The sequence below is a fragment of the Tachysurus fulvidraco genome, chromosome 22 (assembly GCF_022655615.1).
Source record: "Tachysurus fulvidraco isolate hzauxx_2018 chromosome 22, HZAU_PFXX_2.0, whole genome shotgun sequence".
Classification (NCBI taxonomy): domain Eukaryota; kingdom Metazoa; phylum Chordata; class Actinopteri; order Siluriformes; family Bagridae; genus Tachysurus; species Tachysurus fulvidraco.
The window spans coordinates 2,015,340-2,038,699 of NC_062539.1; the positions used below are offsets into that span (position 1 = coordinate 2,015,340).

Here is a 23,360-nt window from a genome sequence, read left to right on the forward strand (position 1 = left end):
TAGATTACAAAAGGACAGAAGATTCGCACTGTGCACGAAAATTAAAACAGAAACTAAATAGGAATTTTAGTTGATCAAATTGATCTAAACAACTATGTTTATTATTTATGTCCCTAAATCATTCCATATATTATTTTCCAAGACATTTGTCTTTAGGTTTTCTTTGTTTACTAATCAAACACGTACAGATTTGATATTGTTGTAGGTAATAACATGTGAGTAAAATCGTTGCATGAGAGAAATGTGGAAAAAAATAAACAGGTTTGTATGACGTCATAAAACGTATATATTAAATTAGTTTCCGGTGTGTGTGAGTGTATGTGTGAGAGTGTGTATGTGTGTGAGAGTGTGAGTGTGTGTGTGTATGTGTGTGTGTGAGAGAGTGTTAGTTTATGTGTTTGTGTGTGTAAAGCATTTCCTGGCCCACAGCGCCACCTGCTGTCAAATATAAATCCCCACACCACCTAGAATTTACAGGTTAGAATCTATCAACAACAATAACAACAACAACAACATTAATAATACTTTTTATTTTTGGTTTGTTGTTTATTTTAATCTATTTGGTCAGGTGTTTATTCATTCTCCAGAACAGCAGATCTGACAGTAGTGAGGCTGCAATTTACAGGTTTATATTAATGCAGTAAATCGGAACTCATTCACATCTTTGATTTTTATTAAACATGCATAATTGCTCATTTGTTTATAAGGGGTTTTCTGTAAGGAGACGTTTATTTAACGCGTATGGAAGGAGTCTCCTGTGTCAGTGCTTTGTAACAGTCAGAGCTGCAATAATTTTGTCGTATTAACTTCAAGAGTGAAGAAAAACAGATGACTAGAAAAGATCGAGAGAGAACCACCGTTTTTGTACTGTTTAATCGGGTTGCCAGGTCTTCTTGACAAAAACAATCCAAAATTAATAAACCATAAACAGGTTTTAAAATTCACCATAAACACTAGCACTATGAAATAGCTACAATATAAAAAATCACCCATTACCTGGCAACCCTAAGAATATTGGGGTTACACATTACATTCTGTGATTGGAAAAAAAAATATATAAAATATATATAAAATGTATATAAATAAAAATATATTTATATAGTTATTATCCGTTTAATATAAATACGAGAAAGATAAAAAAAAAAAAAAAAGTCAACCTGTGTAAGGAATTAAAAAGGAATGGATTTTTGTATGAAAAACACGGACCTGGCAACAATTCCTCGAGCGAGCGCAACATTGTGTATGTGAGACGTGCATCCGGGTCTTTTATTCCTCTCGTTTACAGAAGTAGTGGGAGTGGTTAACACACATGAAAGCTAGTGGGCGTGTTACCGCGCGTTCCAACCAGAGTTTCAATGAATTTGCGTTTTCACTTCTATTCCTGCTTTATCTCTCTCTATGGGATGTGGATCAAATGAACTGATGATGTGACAAACGTCCAGATAAAATAAAGTGACTGAACGGAGAAAAGTTTTACAGGAAGGTAAGACTGCTGTCCTCTAGTGAGACCATGACGTCACTGATCTATTTACGTTCAGGTCTGTTTAAAGAGCGCGTGGTGTCTTGTGTTAAAGTTAGGATTACTGTGTGAATGTGTTGGGATTCAGTTCTATTAAAGCATGTGTGGGTCAGGAGGAGTGGCACCTGAAACATGCCTGAGGGAGAGTGTGAACTTTTATGTGTGTGTGTGTGTGTGTGTGTGTGTGTGTGTGTGTGTGTGTGTGTGTGAGAGAGAGAGAGAGAGAGTGCGTGTGTGTCTCTGTGTGTGTGAGTGTGTGAGCGTGTGTGTGTGTGTGTGTGAGAGAGAGAGAGAGAGAGAGAGAGTGTGTGTGTGTGTGTGTGTGTGTGTGTGTGTGTGTGTGTGTGTGTGTGTGTGTGTGAGGGAGAGATTTCAAACAAGAATAGCACAACATGTTGCCACATGAACCAAGAAACGAGTGCATGTCAAACCTTCTTCTCCAAACCCTTTCCACCTCTTCCTGTTCTTTCCAGGGTTTGATCCCATCATGTGTGCGTTCCAAATCTAACACTTTGTACCTGCAATAAAACCCCTCCCACTCAGTATAGTTACCCACATCAGAGCGTGCATGACAGACAACATCTAAACCCCTCAGCTGATGCAGTAATGTTCTTCCACTCTCAGATCAGCAGGATGTCGGAGCTGGACGAACCGGACCAGGTCATGGAGGACGGACGAGTGTATCGCAACCCAACGGAGATGAAGATGAGCCAGATCATTCTTCCCTGCCATGCCAACCACTGCAAGGAGCTGAGCGTGGGGCAGCTGCTCAAGTGGATGGACTCCACTGCCTGCCTCTCCGGTGAGGGTGAAATGTCATTTTAAATAGTAAAACATCTGGCCACAGCTTGAGTCTACAGTATGATATTAACGTCCATTTAATCCAGTGTCACTAGTTTTAATGTGCGCCGGTTGTTTTGTTGTATTTGTCACAGGATCACTCTGATCACTCTGTGGGAAATTTTGTTATCATGTAAGTAAGGAATAAAGCACTAGGAAAATAATTACAGATCAAGTTTTTCTCATTTAACATCACATCCTGAATGAAAATATTACGTGTTGTCAAACTTTTTCATCCGCTATACAAATCCCTGTGAAAGACTGTTACTATAGAAACGATAACGCATCTCGATCTGCACGCTGATACAAACCTGCACCTTGCAGTTGCCCTACAGTGCGAGCTGCTTGTGTGATATCAGACGAGTTATGATGATCGTTAACGGTATAAAGTTGGTGTTTGTGAAGAGTACAGCGAGCTTGGTGCAGGAGCTGGGTTGCCAGATTAACTCTGTAGGACAGAACTTGTCATTCCGGTTTGGACGCTGGAGCAGTGTGAAAGAGAGCTGTGACATTCTGGCTCTCTGCCTGACTAAATATAACCAGATCTCTGGAAGAAATTCCACTTAATGTAGGATATGGAAAAAGACATTGCATCAGTGTGGATACTTTGCTTCGTGACAGAATGTTCTGTTTTTGATTCACCTGAACAAAGTCGATTGTTCAGATTAGTCTAAGAGCTGCAGAATCAATCTCTCTCTCTCTCTCTCTCTCTCTCTCTCTCTCTCTGTCTCTCTCTCTCTCTCTCTCTCTCTCTCTCTCTGTCTCTCTCTCTCTCTCTAATGGGAAATAGTACGTGTTCTCAGGTACGGGTCAGCTTTAGCGTACTGTTTAGTAGTGTAGTGTGTTCTAAAGCCTTTGGCTTGTGTTCTCTCTCTCTCTCTCTCTCTCTCTCTCTCTCTCTCTCTCTCTCTCTCTCATTCTGTCTGTCTGTCTGTCTCTGTCTCTCTCTCTCTCTCTCTCTCTCTCTCTCTCTCTCTCTCTCTGTATCTGTCTCTCTCTGTCTGTCTCTGTATCTGTCTCTCTCTGTCTCTCTGTCTCTGTCTCTCTCTTTCTCTGTGTGTCTCTCTCTGTATCTGCTGCTCCTGCTGATTTCAGATCATCCTGCAAATATTTTTGAGAGACTGAAGGCTTCTCTCTTACTTTCCTATCATTAGTCAGAGAGCATCAGTGAAACGTCGCATGACATCCGCTCAGGGGATGTCATCACTAGGGTCCGATGAACTTTCCCTCTACATATTATTAAACTGGTTGTACTAACAGGGATGTTTACGGTCTTTACTGGAGCTCTGTTGTTTGTCCCTGAGGACATTTAGAAATCTGTGCTACTTTCTTATACATTACTTTATATCCTAATAGTTCTATACAGTAGTTCTACTCTTTTCTTCTCTTTTTAAACTTTATAACATAAAAAAATGCAGCTTGTCCTAATTATTTAAATGTGATTTTTAAACCTAGATATTTAGACTGATTTTTGCTAAGAAATTGTTCATTTGAGTGACATCGAGCCACTGACTGATTAACCTGATGTAACAAAAGCTATAGAAAAAAATCTGTTATGTTATTTTCGTTGTTTCTTAGAATTTTTTTAAGTGATTATATTTTAAGCGAGAATATAAGTCGTTGCAGTAGTAATTTGTAATACATGTTAATAATACCATACAGCTAGAGCTATTATCGTAATTATAAATGCTCATAACAGTTTAATATCCCTCAATTTAAATATTCCACGTATCAGTATGTTGCTTGTGCAATGTTTGGTTTTATGAAAATGAATTGGATCTTAACAGAAATGACTCATGCTCTTATGTCAATTCTGACCTTTTTGTTAATGCACCATCATTTTCTGTCTTGGTCTCGTTCCAGCTGAAAGACATGCAGGATGTCCCTGTGTCACAGCCTCTGTTGATGACATTCACTTTGAGCACACCATCAGGTACAAAAAATACTAGCTTTTTAACTAGAATAGTATATTTTGTGAAGTGTTTGGTATTCCTGACACCATCAGTCATTCTCTCTCATCTCACTGTAACATACTGTAACTCACTGAAACACACCCTAATATACTAACACACTGAAACACACTAACACACTGTAACACACCCTAATATATTAACACACTGTAACTCACTGAAACACACTGTAACACACTGTGACTCACTGTAACACCCTAATATACTAACAGTGTAACACACTGTAATACACCCTAATATACTAACACACTGTAACACAATGTAACACACTGTAACACACCCTAATATACTAACACACTGTAACACACTGTAACACACCCTAATATACTAACACACTGTAACACACTGTAACACACTGAAACACACCCTAATATACTAACACACTGAAACACACTGAAACACACCCTAATATACTAACACACTGAAACACACTGTAACACATGGTAACTCACTGTAACACACCCCAATACACTAACACACTGTAACTTGTCCTAATAAACGAACTCAATGTTTAATTTAACACGCTGTGACACACTGCAACAAGCCCTAATTCACTAACTCAATGCAACATACTGCATCATGCCCTAATACACTAACACACAGTAACACCCCTTACAGTAACGTGCTATTTTACACATATAATGTCTTTTTTTTTTAGTGTTGGACAAGTGGTTAACATCAAGGCTAAAGTCAACAGAGCTTTCAACTCAAGCATGGAGGTAAACAAAATACACATGCAGATACACATTTCACACTGAGCTGAATTATGTACCACAGATGTAAATAAAATGAGATTTTAGATGCAAGAGAACACAAATCAAACTCTGGTGTAAAACCCAAGCCTCAGATAAGCACACAAAAGGTCACGTTAGTTTATCTTGTGACTCAGGCGTGCAGTACTGCCAAAGTCATGCTTGTGCCAAATTATTCAGACTGCGTGATGTGTGTGTGTGTGTGTGTGTGTGTGTGTGTGTAAGGTGGGGATAGTGGTGAGCTGTGAGGACCTGTACAGCAATCGCCACTGGAAAGTCTGTCAGGCTTTTGCCACCTTTGTGGCTCGTCGTACAGATAAAGACAAGGTGAGACAGAGGGACACAATGCTACATGTCTTTACCAGGTCCTCAATGCAAATATATTTGTTAATGCAAATGTTTGGCATTAATACATCACCAACGTGTCATTTTAATTTGACTAAATAAACTATAGGAGTTCACCGTTGCCAGGCAACTCGGAAACAAACCCAAAATTACACTGTAATTACACTTAGCATCAACCGCTAGCTATGAGTTTATGTGTGAGACAGGAGAAAACAAAAATAAACCTTAGAAATAAAATGTTATTGTTCAAAGCTGAAAAATATTCTAGCTAGCTAACATTGTATTCCATTAAATCAATTTTTTTTTTTGGCATAATACTGATTGTTTTGTTTTTTATTGTAATATTAAATTATTCAAACTCACCATAAAAGGCCAATGGCTGCGCTAGTGTAAATTAGCCGTATCCTAGCGCTATCAAACATCAAGTTTCAGACGTTAAACATTGTGATATAGTGATTATGTCTACAAATAACAATAAAGAAGCTTTCTCTAGATATAACACAGTATTGATGGTTTTCAGTATAAAGGAACACATGAAAGTTCAGTTAGCAGTTTATGCTAAACCTATTCAGAGTGTGATTTTGGTCAATCTGTATCTTTTCCTGGGAAAATGCTAACATATCTGAGGAAAATGTTGATATTTCCTATCATCTTAACTCCTTTCCAGTGCCACTGGACACATCCATTAATTATTTAATCTGATTTTTAGACTCTGTGATTAGCTAGGGAGGTGAGGAGGGTTTTTTTCTTAGTGAGTGTGTTTACATTGACAATTCAAAAATTAATATATGGATTTTTTTTCCTCGACATGGCAAATATATTTGTGTATTTGGAAATTGCTAAAAAACACTTATTATTCGTGTTATTAACATTACACATGTATTAAATGTATTTAATACACGTATTATGACGTCGTCGCCGTGTGTCACGTCACTTATACATGTATTAAATGTATATTGTAAAAAACGGCAGTAAGTAAAGATTAAATTACCAGGAAAGTTCTTACTCTTACACCAGATAATACACACCACGAGTGTGAACATGCGTGTTTTTATTGACTGGTTGATAAGACTGTGTAAGACTGTTTGATTGATAAGCTGTGTGTGTCTGTGTATGTGTGTTTGTGTGGGTATATGTGTCTGTTTGTGTGTCTCTTTGTGTGTGTGTGTCTGTGTGTGTGTGTGTTTCTGTGCTTGTGTGTGTGTGTGTGTGTGTGTGTGTGTGTGTGTGTGTGTGTTCAGGTCCATCTGAAGCCTCTGGTCCCTTACACACATCGTGAGAAGTTGGAGTATAGTGTCGCTGCTGAGAGAAGGAGGATGAGGCTGCTGCATGTTGAAATTATGAAAGATCTACTGAGTAACACTACTTTCCAGACGAGCATTAGCGAGAGCGTGTGTGGTAAGAGGTAGTTTCACTTCCTGGAAAAAAAAAACACACACACACTCGCACACACACAGGATCCTTTGCACCTTTCAAAGAATATTTGTGTACATGAAAGAGTCTTTAAATTGTTGGCTTCAAAATTATTGACACCCCCTTTCTCCCGACCCACGTTTATGTGACAATAGGACGTACGCATGAATATGTGCCGTATAAGATATAGTGTGTGTGTGTGTGTGTGTGTGTGTGTGTGCGTGCATGTGTGTATTTGGTGCAGAGGGCCAGGATGAGGAGGAAGAAGTGCCATCTGAGAAAACCAGAGTAGAGAGCGTAGAGCTGGCTCTTCCCACACATGCCAACCACCAGGTGAACACGTTCGGAGGCCAGATCATGGCATGGATGGAAAACGTAGCCACCATTGCTGCCAGGTAACAAGATGCTAACCGATTATTTTCCATAGATGACAGCATGACGATATTATATGTATCATTTTTATTTCTATTTTAGTAGTTGTGTTTAACATCGTGGAAAGGTTTAGTTCTCGTTGACTCGTATGTTCTAGCAGCTCTAGACAGTGCACATCACCAAACTGTCGTTTGTTTTCTCTATTTTTAAGTGAACAAAACAAAAAGAGCTTGTGTATGATTGCTACTGAGAAACCACAAATAACTGACTGAAGCACTGACACTGGAGACTCCTTCCATAAATACGAAACATCTTAAATAAACATCATCAGTGATTACACACAGATTTTCTCTGTCCGAGTGTACACGTGTGCACGATTACGCAGTATAGATTTCTTTTAAATACTATAAACGTATAAAGTTCAAAACAGATAAAGCTCTGGTTTGATTTCTGGACATTTCTATGGGGAATAGTTTTTTTAAGGTCAGTGTTTTAAGGCTTTATTGGTTTGACTGATAATGATGAATTTATACCAGGAATTTATCGCATGGTTCTGCTTGTAATGTGTAGCACTTTTAAAATGAGTTAATAATTCACTCACATTTGGAGCTTTAACGTGACTCGCTGGTCAAAAGTTCAAGGTTTGAACTTTAATAGTGTAGAACAAAACCCAGACCTAACGCCTTATGCAATCACTTGCTTCCATTACAAAACCAGGATATATATATATATTTATTTATTTATTTATGTGCTGATATTATGATGTTGCACGTGTCAGGATTATAGGATTACTGAGATTCTCACTGTTGATCTGATTTCTGATTGGATGGAGTTGAAAAAATACACCATATGTTTTTTCCATTGTTTTTCAGCCGTGTTTAATAGATGTCGATTTTTTTTCCTTTGTAAATCACTGCATGGATCCCGATTAGTCTGAAAGAGTTGATTAAGTTCTGAAGGTGTCACAGCTGCAAATTACAGGATTATATTCATTCATTCATTCATTCATTTTCTACCGCTTATCCGAACTTCTCGGGTCACGGGGAGCCTGTGTCTATCTCAGGCGTCATCGGGCATCAAGGCAGGATACACCCTGGACGGAGTGCCAACCCATCACAGGGCACACACACACACACACACACACACACACACACTCTCATTCACTCACACACACACACTCTCATTCACACACACACACACACACACACTACGGACAATTTTCCAGAGATGCCAATCAACCTACCATGCATGTCTTTGGACCGGGGGAGGAAACCGGAGTACCCGGAGGAAATCCCCGAGGCACGGGGAGAACATGCAAACTCCACACACACAAGGTGGAGACGGGAATTGAACCCCCGGCCCTGGAGGTGTGAGGCGAACGTGCTAACCGCTAAGCCACCGTGCCCCCACAGGATTATATAAAATAAAAAGTTGTTAATTCTTAAAACGTTATTGTGTCTATCTGTATCGTTTGCATCTAATTTATTTTACGAGTGTTCCACAAAAATAAATGCAACTAGAAACGGATAACTAGAAACTCTTGTTTCTTCTCAGCCGGTTATGCCACGCCCACCCGACCCTGAGGACGATAGACATGTTCCACTTCAGGGGACCGTCTCAAGTCGGAGACCGTGTGATACTGAAAGCCATCGTCAACAACACTTTCAAAAACAGGTAAGGCTTTGCTATAGACAGGAAGTGACGGACATAATCGGGTGTTTTAGATATTTTCCATCGGGTGCTGTTGGTGGTGTTTTGGCAGCATGGAGGTGGGCGTGTGCGCAGAGGCGTATCAGGGGGAGGAAGCTCTCAGACACATAAACAGCGCGTTTATGACTTACGAGGTGCTGGATGAGGAGGGCAGGCCATGCCCGCTACCCCGGATACGTCCCGAACCACTGGTGAGCCCGAGCTTTCACTTCCTGTTCAGACGGTGTTCCTGATCCTTGGTTTTTTTTAAAAAAGCTATTTAATTCAAATTATTAACAGGATGGAAAACGGAGATACCAAGAGGCGATTGCCAGAAAGAAGATCCGACTCGACAGGTACTGAACTGAAAAGGAAAATCTGGTTAAAAAACATGGATAAAATAATGGAACTTATGTAAAAGATGTGGCTTATTATTATTATTATTATTATTATTATTATTATTATTATTATTATTAATTCTGAATAATACTCCAGACTGTAGGTACCATAGATCTGAATCCATTTATTAGATTTTCATTCTAATATTTGTTATGTCTGGTGTGCATTCCTTGGTAAATAAAAGAAAAAAGAAAAGAAAATGGGATTTAAACTGCATTTAAATGAGAAGAGTTTATTCATCACCTCAGTCGCAAAATTCAGCATCAAGACTCGAGTCCAGATTTCCACCACTACTTTCCACCACTGTCACTTCCCAAAGTGTTTTATTCCTCTTACACCACCACAGTTACAATTGCTTTATTTTATTAAATCTAATACACAACGTTTGTAGACGAATCAACACCTTCTGACCAATCGGAATCCAGCAGAGCTGTGAGATAAAACCGATTCATAGGTTCAGATCTCACCATGGTTTGATTTTGGAATCCAAAATATTATTTTATAATAATGTTATGTATAGATTTTGACGGTGATCTCCATAGTCACTAAAGTTATCTCTTTATCCATCCAGAAAATACATCATCTCCTGTAAGCATACTGAAGTGCCCTTGTCTGTCCCCTGGGACCCCATTAACCAGGTATTTGCTCTCTCGTTATAAAGCGAAATAAAATGATAAAAGATAAGATGAAGGTAGAATTTTACAGACCAAACGCTTGCACAACGGCAGCTTATGATAAGTTTTGATAATCTATATCTATCTGAAAATAATCAGGGTTTTATAATATCACCGAAACTCCCTTCAGGTGTATCTGAGCTACAATAACGTCTTCGCGCTCAAGATGCTAGCGGCCAGAAACAACTGGGTTCTTAGTTCTAAGAAGAACAAAGTGAGTACACCGATCTTCTCGGATCTCAGCGCATTGATCTCGACTTACAGCGTGTTTGAGACTAGTGTTGTCTGTGTTTTAAGGTGAGTCTGTACACTCTGGAGGAGAATCAGAGCCTTTGTGTCCGGGTTGAATCGGAGGTGAACGTTCCGGCAGAAAGAGCTTTCCTCCTGCTCTCAGATCTCAGCCGCAGGCCCGAATGGGACAAGCACTACAAGTACTCCATTGTTCATTATCATTTACATCACTGCTAAAAAAAAGAGCAAAGCAAGCAAACATTGCTTAAACTGTGCTCTTCCTATATATATTTGGAGTGGCAACAAAATCCTGTCTAAGAGGTGTGTTTAGAGGCAAAGTCCAAATTAACTCCATATTCACTTAATGCTCAAGGAGATTTTCAAGGCTTTACACTCAAAGTATTCAAATTACATGCAGTTTGCTTCATAGAGTAGAAGCATCCAAGACAAGTGTTTTTCATTCATTTCCTACCGCTTTTACGAACTATTCTCGGGTCACGGGGAGCCTGTGCCTATCTCAGGCGTCATCGGGCATCGAGGCAGGATACACCCTGGATGGAGTGCCAACCCATCACAGGGCACACACACACTCTCATTCACTCACACACTCACACACTACAGACAATTTTCCAGAGATGCCAATCAACCTACCATGCATGTCTTTGGACCGGGGGAGGAAACCGGAGTACCCGGAGGAAACCCCCGAGGCACGGGGAGAACATGCAAACTCCACACACACAAGGCGGTGGTGGGAATCGAACCCCCAACCCTGGAGGTGTGAGGCGAACGTGCTAACCACTAAGCCACCGTGCCACCTAGACAAGAGTTTAAATCTGAAAAAATCTGGGATAGATTTTTATTATATTATTGTGTTAGATATATTATTCTCTATAATAATATATGTTCTATGTATTATTTAAAGAAATATAAATACATATTGAAGTAATATATTTCTTTCCTAGTTCTTTTATAAGTAATATAGTTCTTTCCTAGCTTCGGCACACATTGTACTACAGCTTATAGAACAGCACTTGATCCAGCACATTCTCTCATTATGCTTTTTACTTTTTTTTCCATATCATCGTGCTCCTCACACGTAAATAAATCAAAATCACCATGATAATTCATCGTGGCCTTCACATGTACCACTGAGCATCTGTGTAACCTTGTACATCTGTTGTGTGCAGACAGTGCAAGCTCATCCTCAGAGTTGATGATGATGATCTGATCTATCACGTTCTTGCTCCGTCTGTAAGCGAAGGAGGAAAAGGACAGGATTTCATCCTGCTTGCCTCCAGGAGGCCACCGTGTGATAGCGGGTGAGTAAGACGCGACAGGGAACTGGTAACTCTTTATATTCCCTGTGGAAATGCTGTTACTATTAAAACAATGCATTCATATAGTGCAACATCTTCTTCTATCCAATCACAATCCAAAAGCAATCCAGTAGCATTAATGTAAAGAGTTACTGAGATATGCATTCATTTCTTTCATTTTGGACTGTATTCTGTATGTTGTATGTATTTAGGGATCCATATATCCTTGCCATACGTTCGGTCACTCTTCCCACGCACCCTCCGACAGAAGACACAAACCGAGGGGAGATGCTTTGCGCAGGATTCACCATTTACGCCGAGTCTGAAAACGTATCAAAGGTAAGTGCTTAATGTTCTTTATATTCTCAAAGGGAATGTGTCAATCTACAGATTCATCAATGTAGTCACTTTTGCTAGAGAAATTACTTCCACCCAAGATACATGTTTTATTTGGTCACCAGATCTCTTACTACAACCAAACCAACCCCGGGGTGCTGCCGTACATCTCTACAGACATCGCCGGACTCTCGTCCAGTTTCTGTTCCACCTTCCTTTCCTGCAGCCAGTACCTGATGGACAACAGAGTCTGACCTTCTGTCAGTTTCACCACACCTCTTTAGCACTCACTTATTAACACTATCCTGGTCAGTGTTAATAAACCAGACTATATTTTTTACACTAGACTTGTTTTATTTTGTCTTTTTGCGATCATGCCAGTTTGGGGAGGCGATATGTGGGAATAATTTTATTTATGTATATTAAACAGGTAGTAAAAGTGAAAAAATTGTAGCCAGTTTTATACAAAAGACTAAAATACTAGCTTAATGAAATACGTGCGTAATAAGAAAATACTAGCATCTGATTGGGTGGTACATGTCCATCGGGATAGCTAACTAGCCTTGATTTGTTTATTATTTTAACGATTTGTATGTATGTAACAGAAACAAAATTCCTGTTAAATGATATTAAGAAATTGTGGTATGTATGTGAGATAAAAATCTACTAAAAGCATCCTGATAAAATGTGAAAATTTGGTTGTTATTTCTTAAAAAAAAACACCTCTGTATTTTACATGGTTGTGTTTATCATGTTTTATTTGGTATCTCGGAGACAAACCCCTTCACTGCTTTTGGAACGTTATAAAAGGTCCGACGTCTGGTCCCGTTCCGGACAAACGTGAAACTCTTCATCCGAAGTCCTCCGATCCTTGTCGTGTGCTCCACTGTGAGAGAAAAACGTTCCTGACTTTGTTGAATAATCCTAATTCCAGCCTCCGATCTGTCCAGATGGACAGCCAACAGCTGCAGTGAGACATCCTGCCAAACCTCTTGGAAGAGTTCCATCATGTCCTCGACCATCTGTGGTGTGTAACCCTGATCCAGAACCTCCTGAGGCCAGCTAGGTGCCATGGTGACATAGGGGAAAATCTGGTTAATGGTTCTCACAAACTCCAGACCCGTGATGTAGCCTTTGACGTTGAAGACTCCGAGAGAGATATCCATGTTGATCCAGACTGGATGGTAGAGTAGGTCATTAGCATATGCCTTTCGAAGCAGATGTAGTGAGGTAGCTAGCTGTGTCTGGGACTTCACCCTGAGGTAGATGCCCCAGGGATTCTTTGAAGCGAGGACCAGATCTAGACAATTTTGAAGAGGCAGCTCTGGCATTGAACCCTCAACCACTGGAATCCTCACATCACTTGTTCCAGATGTTACTGGAATCACAAGCATCCCACCTGGGCTTTCTAGAAACACAATAAATCATCAGGTAGTGTGATGTCACCAGCCCAAAGTACACTGTATGGCCAAAAGATGCACACCTAATAATCACACACCATACATGCTTGTTGAAGATTAAATTTAGGATTTATTCTCCCTTTGCGGTCATAATAAGCTCCACTCTCCTGGAAGGCTTTCCCCTAGATGTTGGATCGTGGCTGTGGGGATTCATCTACAAGAGCATTAGTGGGATCAGACACTGATGTTGGGATGTTGAGGAGACTCCAGTTCCAGTTTAAACAAAAGATGTTCAGTGGGGTTGAGTCAGAGTCAGGGCTCTGTGCAACCTTAACCTCCATGCCATGATTTCATGGAGCTCTGGGGGTTTGTACACAGCGGCATTGTCATGCTTGAACAGGTTTGGCACATATTGTTGTGGTGGTCAGGGGTCACCTTTTACTTTTGGGTCATATAAGTGTAGATTATTTAATTACAACATCATGTTCCAATGGGATTTATTTTTTATATTCCACAGCAATCTGTCACCAAATATTTAAATTCATTCATTCAATCATTCTCTACCGCTTATCCGATCTTCTCGGGTCACGGGGAGCCTGTGCCTATCTCAGGCGTCATCGGGCATCGAGGCAGGATACACCCTGAACGGAGTGCCAACCCATCACAGGGCACACACACACTCTCATTCACTCACACACTCACACACTACGGACAATTTTCCAGAGATGCCAATCAACCTACCATGCATGTCTTTGGACCGGGGGAGGAAACCGGAGTACCCGGAGGAAACCCCCAAGGCACGGGGAGAACATGCAAACTCCACACACACAAGGCAGAGGCGGGAATCGAACCCCGACCCTGGAGGTGTGAACGTGCTAACCACTAAGCCAGCAGTACCCAAAGTGGGGGTTGCGGAGTGGGGGGCAGGGGGTCGCGAGATGATTTCCAGACACTTTATTTATTTTTATTTATTATTTATTTCTTTTTTTATATGTTAGAAAAGGTTGTAATGACGTGAGTATAAATTTAGGATAATTAAAATAAACTGGAAATAAAACTTGTTTGCTCCGATTAATCACGACAGTCAAGTGACGGCGTCGATCACAATTTACAGCACAACAACATGCGCTAGCTAGATTGTGGGCGTGTTTCTGGAAGTCTTGGAAAAACGGCCTCTTTCAAAAAAACAAAAACAAAAAACAGCATACTACGAAGACAAGAAGTCATACAGGTAGATTTATTTTAGAAAACAAATAAACAACCGAAAACTACGGTTAGGGTTAGATTATAAAATAGGCCACGCCTACCCGATCACGCAATATCTGTTACGCGGTTCTGAAATCCCTGGAAATAAGTGCCTGCCGAAAGTAGGGGAGGGGCGGGGCGGGAATATTGGGGGTAGCGGTGGGAAAAGTTTCTGAACCAGTGCAATAAGCCACTGTGCCCGCCTATTTAAATTCATGAACATGTTTATTTTTTATCCATTAATTGTTACATTTAATGCTGTAGGATGTTTGCAACAGAAGTCCCCACGAACTAGCTTTTTACCACAGAAATGATAATGTAATATGTAATATGGTAGATCAAGCAAGTTCATATAAAGCATTAGACCTACTGTCAGAGCCCTGCTTTTCTCAAGTGTTCAGATGTTCACTGCTTATTGCTTTTTTAAACTATGGTTTCTGACTTTGCCATACCTTTGAGTTCAGACAGAAGAGAAGCTTGGTCATACACCTTCTCCCACAGGATGTTGAGTCCATCACTGTTTGCAGGCTTGAAATAGTCCACTATGTCCCCACCTGTATAAAACCTTCTTGGTCGATCCTTCTGCTCTAAAAAATACAAAAATGATCTATAAATAATAAATAGATATTGAAATATAGAAAGCTTCTAAGTTGTCGGAAAAGCCTCTCTGGGACCTACTTGCAGCTTCTTTAAACTGGGACAGCACTGGCTCGTAGATGTCATAGTAGATGCGCTGAGGGTTAGTATTATCTCTAACGAAGAGCAGGTCATTGACAGTGGGGTTCGCCTGACCTTGCCACAAGGTCAGACTGAACCTGGATTACACAGAAAGTACACACATTTAAAAATCTTTGTGTTTATACCTGATACAGCTCCTCATACCTGGGTGATGTCCAACCAGACATCCACAAAGTGGAGCTCTTGGAACTCCTCCCATAAGCCCAAAAGCACAAACCATTAAACACATTTATTTAGCCTGATTCACACTGTTGTGTCTCCACACCCCCTGGATTTTTGGCTAGACTCTGTCCAACTATGAGGAGCTGGACTCCACCTCATGGACTTTTTGTTCTGCGGGTGACATACCTGGAGCACTGGCTGAGAAGCCAACTTAGGTGAGGCCATCCATTCCTCACCATAACTGCCAGAACAGGAAACGTGATTCTTTGTGGAAGGTGTTTGACAGTGGTGTACATCTCCATCACCATAGCCCGTGTGTAAGTCACATCAGGCAATAGGGGCAGATAAAGAACCTTCCAACCTGGTGAGATGGTCACATATGGAAACTTTGTCTGGATAAGTTCAAAGAATCTGTTCAAAGTTCAAAGATGTTAAAAGTGAGAAGTAAACCCAAGTTATTGAAGAAACTGTGGAAGATGGATGGTGAATGTATGGAATAATACACTTCACACTTCTAACAGCAAAGCCTTAAAGTGTTTTATTCCTCTTATAGCACAAAAACGTAAGTTTACGCTCTCACCGAGTGCCGTTAACTACGGGCCAGAACCCAGGAACGTTTGGACCAGGAAGGATATCAGCATTCAACCATACGGGCCGGTTGATTCCTGTTTGATTCTTCTTCTTGAGAAGATTGAGTGAAGGCTCCACAGCTTGTAGACTTTTAAAATCCAGTTTTATTCCTATTTACATGGCAAAAAAACGACTGTTTGCTTGAAACGATCGTCGAATATATTTCTATATTTCGAATATATTTCTATATTTCTTTATCATTATTGGTTCTTTACCTTTCTTCGAACGAATAACAGCATCGAGCCATTCTTCCAGAGTGTTATCACTGTAGACATCTGGTGGATGGGCCATGATTGGAATATTGGTTTCGTTGTCCGTGTTATGACCTTGTACATTGACATCAGCTTCTAGAATCATAGTGTCACCTATGGAATGGGTCGGGTTAATATTTCTGCATCACACAAGAAAAATCGGATTTAGATTGTAATGTCGCTTGCTATCTTGACCCCGTTCATACCGCAAACCTTAATGCCGAATTCGGATATTTTGCTCAGACTTGATTTTTTTTGTTTGGCTGTTCACATTACCTTGTGGCCTATATCAGATGCCAATGTGTTTCGAACTGACCCGCGTGCGCATACGAACAATAACAATGACGTCACACGCAGCACGCCGTTGCAGTAAAACGTTGGCGAGGTTATGGAGGAAGTAAGCATTTTCGCTTTTCTTTCGAAATGTTTGTGTAATGGCAGCCGTAACATTAACAAGCGGGTGCTGAGGACGAAAAGAATGAAGAGAAAGAGAGCAAAATGAGCTATTTTGGCCTTTTGCGGTCTGTAGATTGCCTGAATTAAAGTATCTCCCCATATACTAATTAGGTCTAACACCTCACTCTCCCTCCACCGACTTGCTCCATCACTGTTCTCCATTTTTTATTCGTAGTCACGTTTGTGTGTGTACTCGCCGGCGCGTAATTCTGACGATTGTAGATTTAGATTGACGTAAAAGTCGCATCAAATCCGCATCGGTTGTTCACACTGCGGCCACATTGGAAAAAATCAGATTTGGGTCTGATTGGTCTAATGGTTAGAGAGTCTGACTCGTAATCCTAAGGTTGTGGGTTCGAGTCTCGGGCTGGCCTAAGTATGGTGAACTATACTCAGAATTCATTCTCTGCATTTGACCCATTCAAAGTGAACATACACCCAGAGCAGTAGGCAGCCATTTATGCTGAGGTGCCCTTGAGCAAAGCACCAAACCCCCCCAACTGCTCCCCGGGCGCCCACTGCTCCGGGTGTGTGTTCATGGTGTGTGTGTGCACTTTGGATGCTTCAAATGCAGAGAACGAATTCTGAGTATGGTTCACCTTACTTAGCCGTATGTCACGTCACTTACACTTCACATTCAGGACCACATATGGAGTGGTCTAAATCTGATTTGAAAAAAATCAGATCTGGGCCACATTTGAGTGTTCACATTATTCCTGAAGAAACCTGACCCCAAAAAAATCAGATTTGGGTCACTTTAACCTGCAGTCTGAACAGGGTCTTTGTCTTGTTTCTTGTTTATCAATCAATCTAGTCAACCTAGATTCCTCGCTGGTTACATAATAGCATAACCTTGGCCCTGAAAGGAAATTAGCCCATGATAGTTCAGAGGATCAAAGTTTTTTATTTATGGTATTTACTTTCCAAGGCTTTTTGGGTTTCAGCTTTGCTGTTGGCAGAGTGATACCACGTAGCATAGAGCCCATCTTTCTCTTGAATCTCCCCGTTTTGAAGAAGAAATTCCAGCATGTCTCCATCTGTAGCGAACGGGACCATGGTCTCCGAAGTTTCTGAGGAAGCAAAGCTCGATTCATTTGTATTTGTATAAGGATTAACTAGCTACGCTTAGCTATAACAGTGTTCCCATTTCAACAGTAACCATTTCAAATAGCCTATTTTCGAACAAATCACTCTGTACAAACTTCTGTATACTATAGCCTCAGCTAGCGTTGAGCATTGTGGGAAATAAAAGCATTCTTTTAGTGATGAATACAAGACTATCGACATCCAACCATGATTAACAATGTTACTGATTGCCACATTAATGCCACATTAATGCTAACTAGTTATTTCCAGAAACTTAACCAAGAGTGTCGTTGTGGTCTCTAATGTCGCTTTTACCGTCATTAGCTACTTTATAAAAAAGTGTATTTTAGTGGTAGTCGATGATTATTTTAAAAAAAAATAGTAAGTAGCTTGTCGCTAAACAGGTTTAATTGCAAAGTAGCTTCCTCAACACTGAAATAGATGCTGGTCACAAAGCAGCTTTACAGAAATCTGGACGTAGATTCATATGTAGGTCTGTAATTAACATTTTAATTCTACATAAACTTATCAGATACACCACACCACAGAGCTAGACCAAACATAACAAAGATGAGAAGAAATTTACCTGATCCCGACGTGATGGGCAGAACCAAAGAGGTTACTGTTATGATGAGCAGAAGTACAACGAGCCCAACAGCTACACAGATCCTAGTGAACTGCTGTTTGGTAAAAACTCCTAGTATAGCCTTTGGTTCCTTTTCTTCATCTTTTTCCTCATCCTCTTGACTATTGTTACTTTTCTTCTCTCTCATATCCATTCTTGCTCAGTTCTCTCTAAAGGAATCTCAGCTCTGTGGTACGTGTTACGATGTTCTGCAGTACAGCCTTTTAAAGTCTGACTATCTTATCAGTGGATCGTAAAGAAAAAAATATTCTAGAGAGACGTGACTTATCAGCACTTGCCGACATTATCTGACTTGTATAAATTACTCTTGGCAATCAGAATGGACGTAAAATAATATGGTGTGAAATTAGGTCTTGAACACAATCAGGAAATGAAGAGCTAAAAATGGCACACTGGAGATATCTCACAGGACGAAATGTTCGAAACCTATCTGATTTTTTTCTCCAGTGCAGTCTGTGGCCTGCTGGAGGTTTTCTCAGGAACAATCAGTCTAAGCTTCCTCTTTGGTGAACCATCACCTGAAGAGAGGTACTCCTGGACAACGGAGACTGTTGAGGGCATTGGGGCCACGGAGTCATTTGAAAGATCTACTCCATCATTTGGCATTTGAAGCTCTTTCTGCAGACTCCTGGCATCTTCTGGTGTGCTCACTGCCAGGCTCAGATCCAGGGTTGGGATTTGAGGGTCTGTAGAATTTTCTGTACCAAGTGGTGTGACACTTTCAGCTAAAAGAGTTGAAGTCTGCATCAGCGAACATGAGTCCTCTGGATTCTTTTCTAATCCTTGAGTTTCACCTGGATCGGTTGAACTTTCAACACACTGCAACTTGTTGGTAATCTTGGCCTTCTTGGATGTTTCTTTCCTCTCCCCCCCTTTACTGTCCTTTTTCACAACGATCTTTTGAGATTTGTCTTTCTTGATGTTTTTGGAGGTTCTCTTCACCTCTTTGAGATCGTGGCTAGAACCAGACTTGGGATGAACCTGACTTCTTCTAAGAGGGCTCAGATTTAGCTTAACCTTTAGTTTAATACTTCCTTGAGATCTTGCTTTAGGGATTTGCGAATGCCTTGAGTGAGTGCTTCTCTTGATTCTTTTGGCAGAAACCTTGCCTGGGCTCGGTTTGCATTTCTCGCCAAGTGTTTTAGACATTTTCGTCTTGCCGATTTTGTACGGACCCTCTTTCCTAGACACGAACAAGGCACGTTCCATGGACAAATCAAACGTTACACTTCTCTGCACTCTTGCTTGATTTCCACCCTGCTGGTCCACTTCAGACTGGTTGAAATTTAAAATATCTTTGTACACAATGACCTTAGAGCTTCTGGGAAGTATACCCTCTTCTTTATTTCTAGATATATCGTCATGGATGTCATCCGCATAGGTTTGACTATAGTGGTGTATTGGTAAACTACCATATACTCCATGTTGTTGCTTAAATAATGCCATTTTGTTGTTTGGTTGTTCATCTGGGGCAAAGGCTTGTCTCTGGGCGATGGATATTTGTCTTCTCAGAGCTATCTGGTGCATTCCAACGGTTGACATATCTTGTCTTGAAACTGGTTGTCTGCGATAATCAGTGTTTAACCCACCGATATCCTTCACATTGTGTCTTTGAGCTCTAACATCTGTAATTTAAACAAAAATATGTTAAGAAATACAGAAATGACCCTGAGCAAATAAATCATTCCCATTCTTTTCGTACCTTCATCATTAATCCTTGATGGACAAACATCAGTGTCCTTCCATTGGTCACTGCTCATATAGGTTGACCATTCTTCTTCATTATTAGGCTGAATCCCCCTGCTGTTTGTTCTGTGATAGAAAGTCTTTCTGCAATTTTGGCATATAAAATGGTTCCCCATGGTGTCTGGTCTGCTATCAGATGAAGTATCCTCTTTATCACAGGGTGGATGGCCTCGATAGTTGGAGTTATGGAAAGCATAAGACATCACCTTGCTGCCTTCAGAGAAGTCCCATGTCTGGCTGGATTGTTCCTCAGCTCCTTTTGCTCCTTTTGGATTAAACCTTCTACCCAACTTCCTTTGTACAACTGCAAATATTGCAAGTGTAACTATGACACCACCTGAAATGTGAAGAAATCTCTTGTTAGAAAAGTCCAGACAAATTCACATTATTCATTTGGTTTACAGCGCTATGGTCACATTCTGGAGCTCTGGTGTAGCTCAGATTTGATCTCAGGACTTTTCATCACTCGATCAGACAATGAACTTGGATGTAGTCTTTCATATTCAGTAAATACTTACTCAGGCAAGAAAAGACAACAGCGATAGCAACATCTCTGATGTAGCGTTGAGATGTGATGGAACTCTTAGCATTGACGCCCGCTGTGATGGTTCTGTCGGCTGGCATGCAGTTAGCCTCGGTTAGCTCCAGCACTGTCTGAACTACATCGGGGTTGTCTGAATTAGCACACGCCATCTTTTTCCCATTGCACAACACTTTCAATGGAGACTGAATGTAGCTGTTGAGGAACTGAGAGAGCTCTTTTAGCTCACAACTACAGTTCCAGCGATTAAGGTCTAGGTTTAGCATCGAGAGGCGTGAGAGATAGGAGAAAGCATCAGGCACATTCTGCAACCTGTTTCGTGAGAGATCCAGACTACTGAGACGTGGCAAGTTGCGGAACGTGTCTCGGCCTACGTAGGAGATGAGGTTGTCTGACAAATCCAAGGTCTCCAAGCTCCTCAAGTTAGATGATGCGAAAGTACTCGAGTTGAGGCTGGTGAGAAGATTCCCTGCCAGCAGCAGAGTTTTCAGAGAATTGGTCTTCTGAAACCAGGATCCATTAAGTTCCTCTAGAGCGTTATGGCCCAAATGAAGCGTCTCTAGGTTATGAAGCCATGAGAATGTCAGTCTATCCAGTGAGGGGCTGGAGATAAGATTGTGGTCCAGAGATAGCGTTCTGAGAACTGTCAGGTTTTGGAAAGCGTCGCCTGTGATGTTAGAGATGATGTTGTTGCTGAGCACCAAAACGCTCATGTTGGATAAATCCGAGAACACGATGCGGTCCACGGTGTCTATGAGTCCATCAGTGAGCATCAAGGCTTTGGTTGAATCTGGAGCCTCTGGAGATGACAGAAAAGGATCAGGAAAGAAATGATGAACTAAGGGTAGGTTCACTTTATGATCGATACTATATTCAGTTAGTATTTCCTTTTCCGATATATGAACCGAACATAAAAGGTACAGAAACTTTATCACCTATGATCATTGAGAGTTTACTGCAGATGATGGCATCAGTGGAGCAAACGATGCAGGAATTCGGGCAGAGTGAGGAAAGCTGAAGTTGTGTTACTGACACCATTAGCAGCAGGAAGACACCTGAGAACCATCATCGTCAGTTAGCGTGGACTAATTACAGGTTGACCGTATCAAAGCTTTAGTTGTATGACATTCAACAACGGAACTAAATATCGGATGGAGGTCTAAAGGAATCGAGCGAAAATTATGAAATGCTTTGACGTGACTAACAAATGTTATAACGGTATTATAATCACACTTACTTTTCATGGTCACATGGTGTTGATCGCACGTCCCTCAGAATCTCACTGTGGGTTTGATATGATGATCTATTATTTGATGAAATAAACCGATACTGCTATGTGACCAGCTCAAGCAGACCTCTCGCAGCATCTTCGTCTCCCTCTGCGCTCCTGTTACGAAGCAGCGGTGATAAAACATGCATGAGGCTCCACCTGCTCTCTTCATTAAGGGTGTGTCTCCAGGTCACGAAGAGTCTACTGACTAATCTGTTCAATATGTGCTGTTTACTTAGAAACCAGATGGTTTGTTTACACACCATTTTTATATCTTATTAATCTTTTTTATTTATTAATAGTTGCCAAAGTGTTACTACATTTTGTTGCATTAATTCTGATTCTTTTTTTTACTAGACTGTTTTTTATTATTATTCTTTAGTGCTTCAACCCTTATGTTGCAGAAAACCTGACCTGTACAGTGGTTCTAGTGGTGGTGGTGGTGGTGGAACTCCATCATTATCAAAGATATTTATATAGTATAGAATTTCTAACAGGTCACATTAATCAAATTCCTTCTATATGATCCTTAATAACCAAAAGTAATCCAATAAATAAATCTAAAAGGCAAATTCAGACGTTTCTATATGTGTTTTGTGAGCTGATGTTGAAGGCTAAATACCCAAAATCCCATCAGGCATTATTTAAATAATGAGCCTAAGATTATGTTTGTATCAAACATTTTACAGCAGTCATTATTTTCCATTACATTAAAGAACATCCAGTTTCCCGATCATACCTTACATGAGGTCAAGAACCATCATGGTTCCCGTAGTCCTGGTGGTTTCCGATCGGTATTCGGTGGATCGTCCCTCTGTTGTGGTTGAGCTGAAGGTGTGGGGTGTAACAGGTACCAGGTAGACTGACGGTGTCCTGTTACTGCTCGCTACCTGAGAGCCACCTGATCTTACAGCTGGCTTACAGAGCGGCGAGGACACGAGTTCGTTTTACTGTCAGCTCCGAAATAAGAACATGGCAACGTCCACACAGTAACCTTAAATAACATAAACATACATCAGTCAGTCTCAGTGGAGGAGGCGTGGCTTACGTATCTGTCAGTCTCAGCGGAGGAGGTGTGGCTTATGCATCGGTCAGTCTCAGCGGAGGCGTGGCTTATGCATCGGTCAGTCTCAGCGGAGGCGTGGCTTATGCATCGGTCAGTCTCAGTGAAGGAGGTGTGGCTTATGTATCTGTCAGTCTCAGTGAAGGAGGCGTGGCTTATGTATCTGTCAGTCTCAGCGGAGGCGTGGCTTATGCATCGGTCAGTCTCAGTGAAGGAGGCGTGGCTTATGTATCTGTCAGTCTCAGCGAAAGAATAACTTATTTCTAAAAA

At 40.8% G+C, this 23,360-nt stretch overlaps 3 protein-coding genes across 5 annotated transcripts; 1 reads left to right on the top strand and 2 right to left on the bottom strand.

Moving 5' to 3' along the window:
* Positions 1–1,294: 1,294 nt before the first annotated feature.
* On the top strand, positions 1,295–12,550 carry acot11a (acyl-CoA thioesterase 11a). 2 transcript variants are annotated; one of them, XM_047806606.1, is made up of 16 exons: positions 1,295–1,483; positions 2,144–2,321; positions 4,223–4,292; positions 4,988–5,048; positions 5,307–5,408; positions 6,668–6,824; positions 7,084–7,234; positions 8,766–8,885; positions 8,974–9,112; positions 9,201–9,256; positions 9,871–9,937; positions 10,104–10,187; positions 10,271–10,404; positions 11,392–11,523; positions 11,733–11,859; positions 11,982–12,550. In XM_047806606.1, the coding sequence occupies exons 2-16, from the start codon at positions 2,153–2,155 to the stop codon at positions 12,108–12,110; spliced, it is 1,698 nt and encodes a 565-aa protein (XP_047662562.1). In that variant the 5' UTR covers positions 1,295–1,483; positions 2,144–2,152; the 3' UTR covers positions 12,111–12,550. The 2 variants fall into 2 exon arrangements, with proteins under 2 accessions (XP_047662562.1, XP_047662561.1); XM_047806605.1 differs by lacking the exon at positions 1,295–1,483 and adding an exon at positions 1,875–2,010.
* A 46-nt stretch (positions 12,551–12,596) lies between these two features.
* On the bottom strand, positions 12,597–18,610 carry fam151a (family with sequence similarity 151 member A). Of its 2 annotated transcripts, none has more exons than XM_047806604.1 (8): positions 18,411–18,610; positions 17,659–17,808; positions 16,247–16,396; positions 15,982–16,141; positions 15,588–15,812; positions 15,180–15,316; positions 14,954–15,088; positions 12,597–13,255 (listed from the first exon to the last, which is right to left on the bottom strand). In XM_047806604.1, the coding sequence occupies exons 1-8, from the start codon at positions 18,601–18,603 to the stop codon at positions 12,606–12,608; spliced, it is 1,800 nt and encodes a 599-aa protein (XP_047662560.1). In that variant the 5' UTR covers positions 18,604–18,610; the 3' UTR covers positions 12,597–12,605. The 2 variants fall into 2 exon arrangements, with proteins under 2 accessions (XP_047662560.1, XP_047662559.1); XM_047806603.1 differs by having other exon boundaries at positions 12,597–13,264.
* Positions 18,611–18,896: 286 nt separating this feature from the next.
* Positions 18,897–23,360, bottom strand: lrrc53 (leucine rich repeat containing 53). Its single transcript, XM_027158266.2, has 6 exons — positions 22,767–23,360; positions 21,995–22,144; positions 21,693–21,812; positions 20,735–21,556; positions 20,173–20,553; positions 18,897–20,095 (listed from the first exon to the last, which is right to left on the bottom strand). The coding sequence occupies exons 2-6, from the start codon at positions 21,999–22,001 to the stop codon at positions 18,897–18,899; spliced, it is 2,529 nt and encodes an 842-aa protein (XP_027014067.2). The 5' UTR covers positions 22,002–22,144; positions 22,767–23,360.